Source organism: Ochotona curzoniae, unplaced genomic scaffold, assembly GCF_017591425.1.
Source record: "Ochotona curzoniae isolate NIBS_2020 unplaced genomic scaffold, NIBS_Ocur_1.0 contig_43, whole genome shotgun sequence".
NCBI classification, from domain to species: Eukaryota; Metazoa; Chordata; class Mammalia; order Lagomorpha; family Ochotonidae; genus Ochotona; species Ochotona curzoniae.
Genome location: NW_024466218.1, coordinates 24856179 through 24868442, shown reverse-complemented (window position 1 = coordinate 24868442; position 12264 = coordinate 24856179). Strand labels below are relative to the sequence as shown.

The following is a 12264-nucleotide window of genomic DNA, read 5'->3' as shown; positions in this document are numbered from 1 at the left end:
TCTGTACGTGGAAGGCAGTACGGCCCTCCGCACATCGCTCGGCTGAAAACACCCATTTTGCTCCTGCTCCTAGAACGTTGCTGGTCCTTTGTCATTCTGACCGTATTTTCGATCTGAATAATGAAATGGTTTATCTAGTCTCACCCCCTGGTTGTTTGCCTTCACACTCTGGCGGGGTGTGCAGCTAGGAAGAGGAAAGCTGACCCGGAGTAGTTGGCTCCCTTGAAGTGCTGTGCACCCCTGGCCTGTGAATTTCATCGTTGTCAATTGAGATTCTTGTCATGTTCTTTAAAAACACTTTAGAAGCAAGCGAGAGAGGGAAGGTTCTGCTTTGAGAGTTACGGTTTGGGGTTGGAGAAAACAGCCTTTGACTCATGACCGTGTCGGTACACAGATAAGTAGGCGCTGGTGTGGGACCCACTGTCCCACGCCAGTGCTCGCTTACCAGAGGCCACCAAAGCAACTGCTTGAAACTACAAAGGAAAATGTGAGCCAGTTGTGTTCCTCTTGGGGTGCCAGTGCCGAATGGTTTTGCTCTAAGGTGTCTGTTAGAAAGTCAGCCAGTGCTGTCCCAGTGCCTCAGCGCCCTGTCTCCGGACCCCGAGCAGGTAGTAATAGTTCATAAAAAGCTCAGCAGTGTATATATATTTTTAAATCATCTCATCATGCTGCACTCTATAATTCTACTCTTGGACACATAAAGAGTATTTACAATATGGTTTCTAGGATCAGGATAGTGAAAAAAAAAAATTGGAAAAATGTCCAGACATCCTTGCATGGCAATGATGGCATTACTGGTGTGTTTAATAAAACCTTTATTGGTACATTTTCCGGTGTGGTGGCATTGGCAGAAACTGTCCCCCTTTGGATTTGGAACTCAGCAGCTGATGAAATACAGTAAACATTAATTTGGAATGGGCTGCCAGTTTTGGAAAGCCAGGTGACATTTTATTATATTTGTACCGAGCAGGGGCTGTGTCCCATACTGCTGTAGCTTCCGCTGTCAGAGGCTTAGCTGGCATTATGGAAAAAAAAATGGCAGGCCTGAGAATCTTATCCCCTGAAATGAAAGTCGAATGCCAAATTGAAATTCCTGTAGGATTTCCGATAGCAAAGGGGGAATTGAGAAGCCCACAATTAAGCATATGGGCATTAAGATAATTGTCAGATCTGTTGGCGGACATGATGGAAGACAGATGGGTACGAATCAGTGCGCTCCACTGCAGCACCCTGGGAGACAATTTGACGTTTTACCTGCCTGAGCTCCTCTGCCATATTTGTCACTAGATGTACAGCTCGGCATCTTACCGAGCGTTAAGTGTTTCTGCAGGGAGCTCAAGGTGCATGTGCGATCCTTCAGCGCCCTCTAGTGAGCTGTTTGGGGGGAGTATTGTTTTTCAAAGGCCATTTCCTGTGTTTGGGTCTTTGGCCTTGGCTGCCCCTGACCCTCTGTCTCCTGTCTCTATTTCAGGTTGGGGCCCACCGTGAGGACGGCGTGGCCCTGAGAGGCAGCCATTCCCTTCTGCCAAATCAGGTTCCGGTTCCTCAGCTTCCTGTCCAGTCTGCAACTTCCCCTGACTTGAACCCACCCCAGGATCCGTACAGAGGTGAGTGGATCTGAGAAGGGCAGAGCGGGCCTCATTTCGCACAAGGGTAGACTCCACGTAGATGCCAAACTTGCTTGGCGTCAGCCTTCAGGAAGCACTGGCAGAGAACCAAGAAACAAATGTGGTACAAAAGCAGTGAGTAAATGCAAAAGGAGTCAGAACAGAACTTAGCCTGCTAATTGTGTTTCTTCAGTAACTGTTTTCTTCAAACATCCTCTGAAATGCTGGTCCTATTTCAGCAGGGAATGAGACAACAGGCTGATGAGAGGAAATTTTATTTTAGCTATTTCCACATTTTACTCATTCGGGTCCTCTAATATGGTTAGTTGTGGTCTGAAAATGATATTTCCAAATGAATAGGAAGGAAGGAAATTGTTGTTGTTGTTGAAGATGGAAGGAAATGTAGGTACATTTTAAAAATGGAGTTGGTTGGATGGCATTTGCTCTTGAGTCATATAGCCCCCTGACCATGAACTTGTACTGCCGAGCACAAGGGACTTCTTGTGACCGCAGGAAGTTGTGCCACAAGGGGCAAAACCTGGACCCCCGGCTCCTGTTGCCAGCACTGACCAGCTGATCGGAGTCACTGAAATAGCATTTCCTTCCCTTTGTGCTTAAAACACATTATAATACTACCACAGGGCCATAGATAAGCACCTTGCCAGTGGTTCAACATAGTACACACCTGAATGTTCTTTTTGTAAGTGGATATACATCTGCCCATTTTTATCTGGACAGTAATAGAAGGGTACTTCAGAACGTTTGTGAAAATTAAAATCTGTGCACAGCACGGATTGCAAAAGAGGCATTTTTCATGAGCTTCTGAATTCTCTCTCTCTCTCTCTCTCTCCATCCATCTAGCTAACTGTCTATCTATCTATATGTAATTTAGTAAACCTATATTTTCAAAAGCTTTTGCTTTTGCTCTAGACCTGTGCATCTTAAACTGCGATGTGGTGTGTGTGACCCGAGACTCGTGTGTAAGCACAGGCTCTGCCTTGGTGCCTCTGGGTCCTGATCTCCAGGGCCTCCCGGGCACTGAGGGTGCTCCTGGGCCGGGCACTGAGTTTGGAGTGCCCAGGTTTGCATCGCACAGATGGTAAATAGAAGAAAGCGCTCGACACGTTTCTCCCCTTAGAGTCACGTGTTTCAGTGTGGCGTGGCCTGGAAAAGCTGAGCATTGGTGAAGCCTGGGACGCCTTCAGTGAGCACTGAGCCACTTCCATATGTACATGTTTAAATGCTGACTACTCTTTGGGGGTAAGAGAAGCCTCATTTCAGAACATCATTAGGGTGTCTATTGAATTCTTGACAACATGCATTTAGCGTATCCCTGGGAATTATATTTTAAGGACATTTTTCTATTAAATCATTGCATATGGAAGAAACTCAATATAATAGCTGATATTTACTTGGGTTCTTAATCAGAACATTGAGGTGTGTGATTTTCATGATTATGATTTTCATTGCAATTAAGTTGATGTTTTGTAGACAGTGAAATTACCATCTACTCCAAAAGATTGCAAAATAGAATTTAACCTCAGAGTCAGTGCGGGGAAAACTTGTTCCTGCAGGTGCGTTTCTGAAACTTGCCCAGGTAGCAGGGAAGAAGTGACAGAAAGATCACAGTTGAGCAGCGTGTCTGCCACGTGTGTGTGCGCGTGTGTCACCTGCATCGCTCTGATCTGCAGGCATGCCACCGGGACTGCAGGGGCAGAGCGTCTCCTCCGGCAGCTCTGAGATCAAGTCTGATGACGAGGGTGATGAGAACCTGCAGGACGCCAAGTCTTCCGAGGACAAGAAACTGGATGACGACAAGAAGGATATCAAATCAATTACTAGGTCAAGATCTAGGTAACAGTATATAATACTGTCGCTTCATTTAATTCCTTTATTGGACTTTGATGAAGTGAACAGAACAGGAAGAAACTATTCAGTTTTTTCCTGACAGGTAAATGTGCAGTTAAAATTAAAAAAAAAAAAAAGGTTTCTCTGGAAGCAGTGTCAAGTAAGAACCTGCGCTCAGAGAGGCCCGAGGTGCTTCATGTTTGTTAATTCGGACCTAACACCAATTGCACACCGTAAAAGCCATTTGTGACTGATGGCAAATACAAGCCGTTTAATTTTCAAATGATACTTATTGTACAAATTTGATCAGAGATGTTCTTTCTAAACATTTCTGAAAGTGTCTTAGCCATTTTCAAAACTTTCATTAATGTATAATCAAATGTAACTTTCTTATCACTGAAATGAAAACAAAAATGGATTCCCAGTTTTATCCAAAACATGTTGGTGTAAAAATGCTCTCTAAATTGCTGATTTGATCCCACTCCCCCCATCCTTCTTTCTATAGAAACGCTACTGCAGGTAATGGCCTCTGGGTAATTCCTTAAGTCTATGTCTCAGTTCTCTACACGAGTGTCTGTGCTTTGAGCTTAGTTCTAGTCTGGAGATCCGATGCACCTTGACACCATGCACCCATACCCTTCGCCTTTGCAAGTTAAACCCTTTCCACTGAAGTTCTGAGTTTCATTCAACAGCTGTGGTTCTCAGGATGGATCCATTGTCTTTGATGAATGAAGAGCATGCTGCCTTCTCAAGTTGTCCCTACAATTATGGCAGTAAATTACATGTCCTGCCAGAGTCCCCAGAATGCTAAACGCGTCTGGCTTAGCCCGTGCCACCATCCTTACATCTCCTGATCCTGGCCACACTGAGAGTTTCACATCCTCAACAGCCTCTCTCTGAGTCCGTTCTCTCTTGGCCCACTGCTCCGCAAAGCCTTGGCAATGTAACTGGTGGCCATAACTTATGCATAGTCAGGGGTTCTTTGCAGTGTGTAGTTTCACAGCAGCAGCATCTTAACTTGTTACTGAGAATTTTCTTGTGTTTGAACCACGCATCCCATTTCCTTGTTCTCTGTGTGTAAGGTATGTGGTTGTCAAGCCCTCTGCTGCCCAGAGGATCTGTGTTGCAGAGCAGTGGCTTAAGCTGGCATCCTATAAGAGCACTGGTTCCAGTCCTGCCGCTCTGCTTCCAGTCCAGCTCCCTGCTGCCGTGCCTGGGAAAGCAGCAGAAGGTGGTACGCTCTCACGCAGGACACTTAGACCAGCAGCTGTCGGAAATCAAATCCGAATCTCCCACCCTCTCTCTTTTTTCCCTCTTTGCACGTGTATTTCTCTGTCAAATAAATAAATCTTTCTTGGAAAAAAAGAATCAGCTTTGGAACAAGCCCAGCCATAGTTCAGTTCTATTCCCTTTCGCTTATTGCAGCCTATTTGCCTCGTGGGATGCAGGAGTGAGTTAGCAGTAGCCTTGATTGCCCTTGGTTCCTGCCGAGGTGATGAGCAGAGAAGGAGAGTGTCGGAAGGCCTTCTCGATGGTTCGGTAGAACTGTGTGTTGACCCACACACTCCCGTGTGGCAGGCGTGTCACCGACAAACACATTTATAGAGAAGCCCAGTCTTGGAGCATCTTTCTTTAGAATCTTCTCCCCTCTCCTTCTTTCCTTCTCTCCCCAAATGTTCATGGCTTCCACACATCACCTTCCTGAGCTACAAGTTCTTATGGTCCAAGAATATGCTGCTTTATGATTGACCAGCACGTCTCCTCTTGGCATCCTGGAGGTGACCCAAGCCTTGCCCACCCTGGAAGATGGTCAGTCACCGTTCTAAGCCAGCATTCATTCAGTCTCCATGGAGAAGCCAAACTGACCGGATAACCTCTCCTGCTTGTCCTCGAGCTCTGAGATGAGGGGGCCGTAGTAGTCTGTGAAGGTTTCAAGTTTATTAGAAGTCGATTTTTCTGGCTCTGTAGGACCAGTAGTTGATCTGTAGACTGACACTGTGACGGAAGGCACATTAGTCTTGTCAGGAGGAGGTGGTCGCTTGTCAGTGATCCCCACTTTGTTGCTTGCTCACCCTCACCTGCCCCCTAAATATTAGAAAGGTTCTTGCTGAATGTAATTCACAGTAATCATTCAGAGTCTGGGGTTCTGTTCTGCCTTAAGGTATCTCCCCTTTCCAGGGATCTCATCATCCACTGCCCTTTCCTTACACACTTCCCATGGGTCAGTGTGACACCCACAAATGGCTGGAACTAGTCTCACCTTGCACGCTGACCCTGGATCCCGCTCTGCCTTGGTTAGGAGCTATCAGAGATCCACTTTCACCTTTGTTCTGACTCATGGTCATTTTCTAAGAGGAGGTTGGTTTTTTTGTTGTTTGTATAGCCAATACCCATCTGTTTAATACATGGAGAAAACGAGACTGAAGCAGGCTAGGTGGCTGGGCAGGCCTGGCAAGACCTCTGTTGTCCACCCCTCCCATCAGCTGGTACCTTCAGTATCGCAGTTCCTTCACCAGCTGACTCGTGTTCATTCTGGCCCACTGAGATCTTTATCCAGTCATTTGTTCCAGTTGTCACACTGTGTCCCATTGCCACACAGGGAAATTGTTTAACAATGGCAGTGTGGTGGAAGCGGAATGTAAGTCGGTGATGGTTTATTTGCAGGTGTAAACTTACTGATTAAAAGGTTCAGTTTCCCATTTCTACCCTCTGCCCGAGACCTGTCCCACATCTCTATGGCTGCACCATGGGCCTTCGCATTAACCCAGGTCTGGTGCCCAGTTGGGGTTGGGTACAGTGTCAAGAAACCCAGGCTCTTGTGTGTGGATACAGCCATCTAAGCCAAGCCCAAAGCCAAGTGGGTATAAAATCCTCACAAGGATGGCAGGTTCCCTAAAGACTCTGCAACAAGGCAGAGTAATTTAGGCACCTCCTTTCTGTCTCCACACCATTAGAAAATGTCGCCTCTCTTTTGTCCCACAGCAATAATGACGATGAGGACCTGACCCCTGAGCAGAAGGCTGAGCGTGAGAAGGAGCGGAGGATGGCCAACAACGCCCGCGAGCGCCTGCGCGTGCGCGACATCAATGAGGCGTTCAAGGAGCTGGGCCGCATGGTGCAGCTGCACCTCAAGAGTGACAAGCCACAGACCAAGCTCCTGATCCTGCACCAGGCCGTGGCCGTCATCCTCAGCCTGGAGCAGCAAGTCCGAGGTCAGTGCCGCTTGGGCCGACGTCCCAGGCATGAGCAGCAGCCTGCAGTAGATCTAAGCATCACTTGCAATGACTGGGTAGAATCTGGAAGGCAGTGTTCCTTTTCTTGTACTGAAGTTCTAGGAAAAAAAAATTTTTTTTAAGGTTTCCATATGCATTATTAGTAACTTGAGCTTATTCTGTGTGCTTCATCCACCATTTTTATGCTGGAAAGCAGCTGTATGAGTTCAGCAGCCAGTCCTGCTGTTCTGCAGTGTAGAACCGGAGCAGCCGGCTCTGACGCTTTGCTCCCCGCTGCCGGAAGTCTGCCCGTTGACTCCGTGCTCTCTCTTTGCTCCTGCACAGAAAGGAACCTCAATCCGAAAGCAGCCTGTCTGAAAAGAAGGGAGGAAGAGAAGGTGTCCTCGGAGCCGCCGCCCCTCTCCTTGGCCGGCCCCCACCCTGCGATGGGAGACGCTTCCAATCACATGGGACAGATGTAAAAGGGCAAGTTTGCTTTCCACCTTTTGTGAAATCATTCCTTCACCCCCTGCACCCGCACCTTCGTCCGCTAGAAAAGTCCAATTTTGCCTAAATCCACAGATAATTTTTTCCCTGGGAAAAGCATTTTGTAGGAAGCACATTCATTGATTTTCTCTTTTTTTTTTTTTTCCTTCCCCAGGTCCAAGTTGCCACATTGCTTCATTAAAACAAGAGACCACTTCCTTAACAGCTGTATTATCTTAAACCCACATAAACACTTCTCCTTAACCCCTTTTTTTGTAATATAAGACAAGTCTGAGTAGTTACGAATCGCAGACGCAAGAGGTTTCAGCATTCCCAATTATCAAAAAACAGAAAAACAAACAAAAAAAAGAAAGAAACAGTGCAACTTGAGGGACGACTTCCTTTAACATATCATTCAGAATGTGCAAAGCAGTATGTACAGGCTGAGACGCAGCCCAGAGACTGAATGGCAATCCTTCCACACTGTGGAACAATGCATTTGTGCCTAAACTTCTTTTGGAGAAAAAAAAAAATATAATTAATTTGTAAGTCTGAAAAAAAAATATTTAATTTAAAAAAAAAATTGTAAACTTGCAATAATGAAAAAGTGTACTTCTGAAGAAAACTACATGAACGCTTTTGTTGGTATTCAAGTCAGCTAGTGTTTATAATTCCTGGAGATTGAATAGGGAAGCTTGGCTGCCCTAGTAACAAAACCAGCAAACGTCCTGACAGCGAAGTGATGACATTAGCCATTCCTTAGGGTAGGAGGGACAGATGATCTTATAGACCTATGAGAAATATATATATAAATATATATATAAATATATATTAAAAATTTAGTGACTATGGTAAGCTTTTGTTCATTTGTTTCAGACTTTTTTTTTCCTCCTGTAAAAAAATAGTACTGATTAACTTTTTTAAAAGAAAGATTTTACTGTAAATATGGATTTTTTTTTTTTTTGGTTTTTTTTTTTTTTTTTTGTTTTTTTTTTTTCTTTTTCTTTTTCTTTTTTTTTTTTTTTTTTTTTTGGTCTTTCTGCCCCCTTCCCCGGTTTGTTACCGTAACCTGTAGTGCCAACTCTGCTTCCGGAGGGGTGTTGCAGGAGGAAACGCTGGCCCTGGTGTTGCTTCTCATTCATCAAGAAGTGGAAAGTCGTTTCTCTAGTCTTTTGGGAACGCAGGACTTAACGAGTCACATCCCGTGTCGATAGGACAAGCAGCATTACCAGGACGCGGCACAAGGAGCCCGTCTGGACTGTAGTGTTGCATCCGTGACCCTATTCTGGGCTTTTCAGAGGTACAAGGTCAGAATGCTACAAAGTTACCACTGTGCCTTCCAATGTTTATATCATCGGAAACATAACATAATCAAAGTGGCTGTGATTGAACACGAAGATGCAAGTGTTACCTGCCGTGTAGCCGAAGTAGTGTGCAGTGAGGCGTTTCTGAATACATGGTCAGATTTTTGGAAAAAAAAAAAAGACAAAAAAAAAAAAACAAAATAAAAAAAGTAAAGTTAAAAAACTGTCAAATGAGAAAATCGCAAGTAGTGTGACAGAGCTGATTGATTTTGTTGCTTTTTTTTTTTTCCGAAATGGGTTTACTAAAAAGTAGATGACTTAACTGCCTCCTCCTTCATCTAAAAATGCCAATATCCAATCATCATGCAGCATTATAAACAAGCCTTATAAGTCCTAAAGCATTAAGTTGCACTTTTTTTGAGGAGGGGTAGTGCAGTATTTCTCTGGCCAGTATGGATGAAGTTTATACTTAACATATTTGGTAGAAACATAGATCAAGCTATGGCACAGCTACTCATCAGATAGCGGGCTTTGACGTCTGGGCACAATTGAACCAATTTCCATTGTGAACCTTTCTAATGATTGACTTTGGTGTATAGTGCAGTAAACAAGTAGTGCTCCTAGTTAAGTATTTGTCAGCATCCTTTTGTCTCTAACTCATTTCTGTTTTTACAGCCACACAATCTTGGCATGTATTAAAAAAACAAAAATCCCGGTCCGAGTAGTTTCTCCACCTATCAGCACTGAGTCAACGCCATAAACCCATCGAAACGGTCTAAACGTTCCATCTGTTCTCCTGTTTTGCCAGTTATATAGTAATGAAATACATTTGTAAATTTTATGCAACAAATGGCAAACGTATCATTATTTTGCAATTGTGTATGTAAAAGTTATATTTTTACATGTAGACTCTTGTTATTATGTGTTTTAATACATTGTATCAGTTTTTTTGGGGTTTTTTTTTTTGTTGTTGTTGTTTTTTTTAGAAAAAAAAAACTGTGGTTTTAAAAAGTCTCCTTTAAATGAAATAGTGAGCTACAAGAATCTGAATTTTATGTTCATTTCTGAAAATGTAAGAACAAATAAGGTAGTTACCCACGTGGTCGTCCTTGACGGAACCCATCACCATTTGGATTAGCTGTGTGTGTGTTGAAAACTGTAAATATGTTCAGTAGCGATAAAACTAAAATACGCTTTGATTTGTGGATAAGTTCCTAAAATGTGGAGGTGGATTGAAACCTTAGGAGAATAGCAGAAATCAAACTTGATGAAAAGTTATCTGGGGCTTTCCTGTGAAATATGCGAACAAAGAAGGGCATGGAAGACGGTAGTGCCGACCCTCCCCTCCTTTTGAGTAACCACGTGCACTTGTTCCTTCAGTATGTTGATAATTTCCTTCAGTGGTACATTCTGCACTCTGTACAGTCCACCAAGGCGGGTATCCCTAGGAATGCTATTCAATAGGAAGCAGGCAAACTCTGGTCACTTTCAGATAAGTGTACAGAACTGCGGTGTGTACTCCAGGGGACTGGCAACACTCCCTGCGTTGATGTACATTTTAAAGAAGGGCACTTTTGATACATGTTATCATGAAGGTGCTTGCTAGAGCTGAATTAAAGTTTTTCAAATCTGTAAACAAAGCAAAAAATTAAATTGTAGTCCTTTGCTTATTTTCTAAATCGGTGCTTTCTATTTTGTTCTCAAACAGTAAAAGCTGCAATTGATTGTTCACCAGCTTTGATGTATTCATTACTCAGTAATGTAATACCTCTATTGTTGAATTCCCTTTGGAAAAAGACTTTCTCAGCACCATCAGAAAAGGTGCTCACCACTGTTGGCTTGGTGGAGAAGCGTGATCTGGACCCATCCGTAGTCACTGGGTTGTATCCCCATGGAAAAAGATAAAAGGGAATGTGGCCTTTTAGTGTGTTTTTTTTTTTTTCTTGTCGTTGTTTTATAATTATCAAACCCAGGTAAGATATTGGTATCCTGCACTGGATTTTCAGATGAAATTTAGCAGAAAACAGTTAGGACTGAAGTACTATACAGACATTTCATAAGGGTCCATATTCTAGTGTATAGATTTCTATATATCGATCGTGGTGACACAGGCTGGGTGTCTGTGTAAGAAACTTGGACTTCCAAAGCCACTTGGAACAGTTGATCCACCTCCACATTCAAGTCATTTATGAATATGCAGAATATAGGGATCTGCTCATCTAGAACTTTCTACCATTTGTCTTCTGTGTAGCTGCAAGGAACACTAATGTTTATACAACTGTCAGTCCACCCACTGGTGCACTGCTTCGGATTCAGTCTTCCAATTCCTTTCTGTTTTTGTTTCTGATTGTTTCTTTTTTTGTCCTTTGGTTTTTCCTATCTTTATTATTATTATTATTATTATTATTATCTGTGATCTTTATTTTGATGAGAGCTTGGGGAGTTGGGAGGGGGTTGATCAAGGCTTGGGATTCAGGAGGATTTTCATCTTTGTATCCAACAGACCGCATATGGTCTGTGTTCAAAAGTGTACTTGAGTCAGGAATGAAACAATTTCAGCATAAACAAGCACAAAAATTTAGTCTGCTGGCTGACTGGAAGCAAAAAATAATAAATACAAATACATTTTTTAAGAAGTCAAGATGGAATATGAGGAATTCCAACACAATGGGGCACCAAGGCCTTTAGGCCTCTCTTCTGATTCTGCTTTGTTTGTTTGTTTGTTTGTTTGTTTTAGAGATCTGCTCTTTCTCATGGGACTTGAAGTGGACTCATCTTTGTGCAGTGCTGGTTTTGCCATACTCATTTCAAGTATTATAGACATATGTAATGGTGAAAATATATGAACTGTGGCCTTTTTCATTCTTGTTACTTGTGATGCAATTAAGTGAAGATAAGAAAAAAAAAAGCAGAGATTTACCATGTATCAGTGCCTGGCTTTTTGTTATAAAGCTTTGTTTGTCTAGTGCTTTTTTGCTATAAAATAGACTGTAGTACACCCTAGTAGGAAAAAAAAACTAAATTTAAAAATAAAAAAATATATTTGGCTTATTTTTCGCAGGAGCAATCCTTTTATACCATGAATATTACAAAAAATTGTCAGATTCTGAATATTTCTTCTTTGTAGATTTTTGGAATCATTATGAGTAAAAGTTTGTTACTTTATTTTACTATTTAAAAGATGTTACTTCACCATGTGTTACTGAGATGAAACTGTATGGTAGCTTTTTCTGTTTGTTTTTTTGTTTTGTTTTTGTTTGTTTTGTTTTTTAGTTGTAGGTCGCAGTGGGGAAATTTTTGCGACTATACACATAGCTGCAGCATTAAAAACTAAAAAAAAAAAACTTGTTAAAAAAAGAAAAAAAAGGGAAAACAATTTAAAAAAATAAGATGAACAGTTACACCTTGTTTTCAATGTGTGGCTGAGTGCCTCGATTTTTTCATGTTTTTGGTGTATATCTGATTTGTAGAAGTGTCTAAACAGGTCGTGTGCTGGAGTTCCTTCAAGACAAAAACAAACCCAGCTTGGTCTAGGCCATTACCTGTTTCCCATCTGTAGTTATTCGATGAAGTCATGTACATGACCGTTCTGTAGCAATAAATGTGCCATTTTTATAAACTGTTTCTGACACTTGTTTCATTTCATTTTGCATTGTCCATACAGCTTCGATTCTCTTCTGTAAGTAAAACCACATCTAGCTTTCATTTTCCAAACATCGGAAGTATTGACAACTTAATAAACAAAACATACTCCTCCCCCCAAAATCACAAAAACAAATTGAGAAGCAAACTACATGATGGATCAGC

General features: G+C 42.5%; 1 protein-coding gene across 8 annotated transcripts in view; it reads left to right on the top strand.

Moving 5' to 3' along the window:
• Positions 1-7508, top strand: part of TCF4 (transcription factor 4) — a 353857-nt gene extending 346349 nt beyond the window's left edge. For 5 of the 8 annotated variants that reach the window (XM_040985020.1, XM_040985022.1, XM_040985027.1 and 2 more), the window contains 5 exons: positions 1472-1607; positions 3299-3449; positions 6438-6667; positions 7013-7153; positions 7329-7508. In XM_040985020.1, coding sequence (XP_040840954.1) covers positions 1472-1607; positions 3299-3449; positions 6438-6667; positions 7013-7149 — 654 coding nt within the window. In that variant the 3' untranslated portion in view covers positions 7150-7153; positions 7329-7508. Of the gene's footprint in view, positions 1-1471; positions 1608-3298; positions 3462-6437; positions 6668-7012; positions 7154-7328 lie in introns of all 8 variants that reach the window. The other 3 variants (XM_040985021.1, XM_040985019.1, XM_040985023.1) reach the window with 1 other exon arrangement.
• Positions 7509-12264: the final 4756 nt, after the last annotated feature.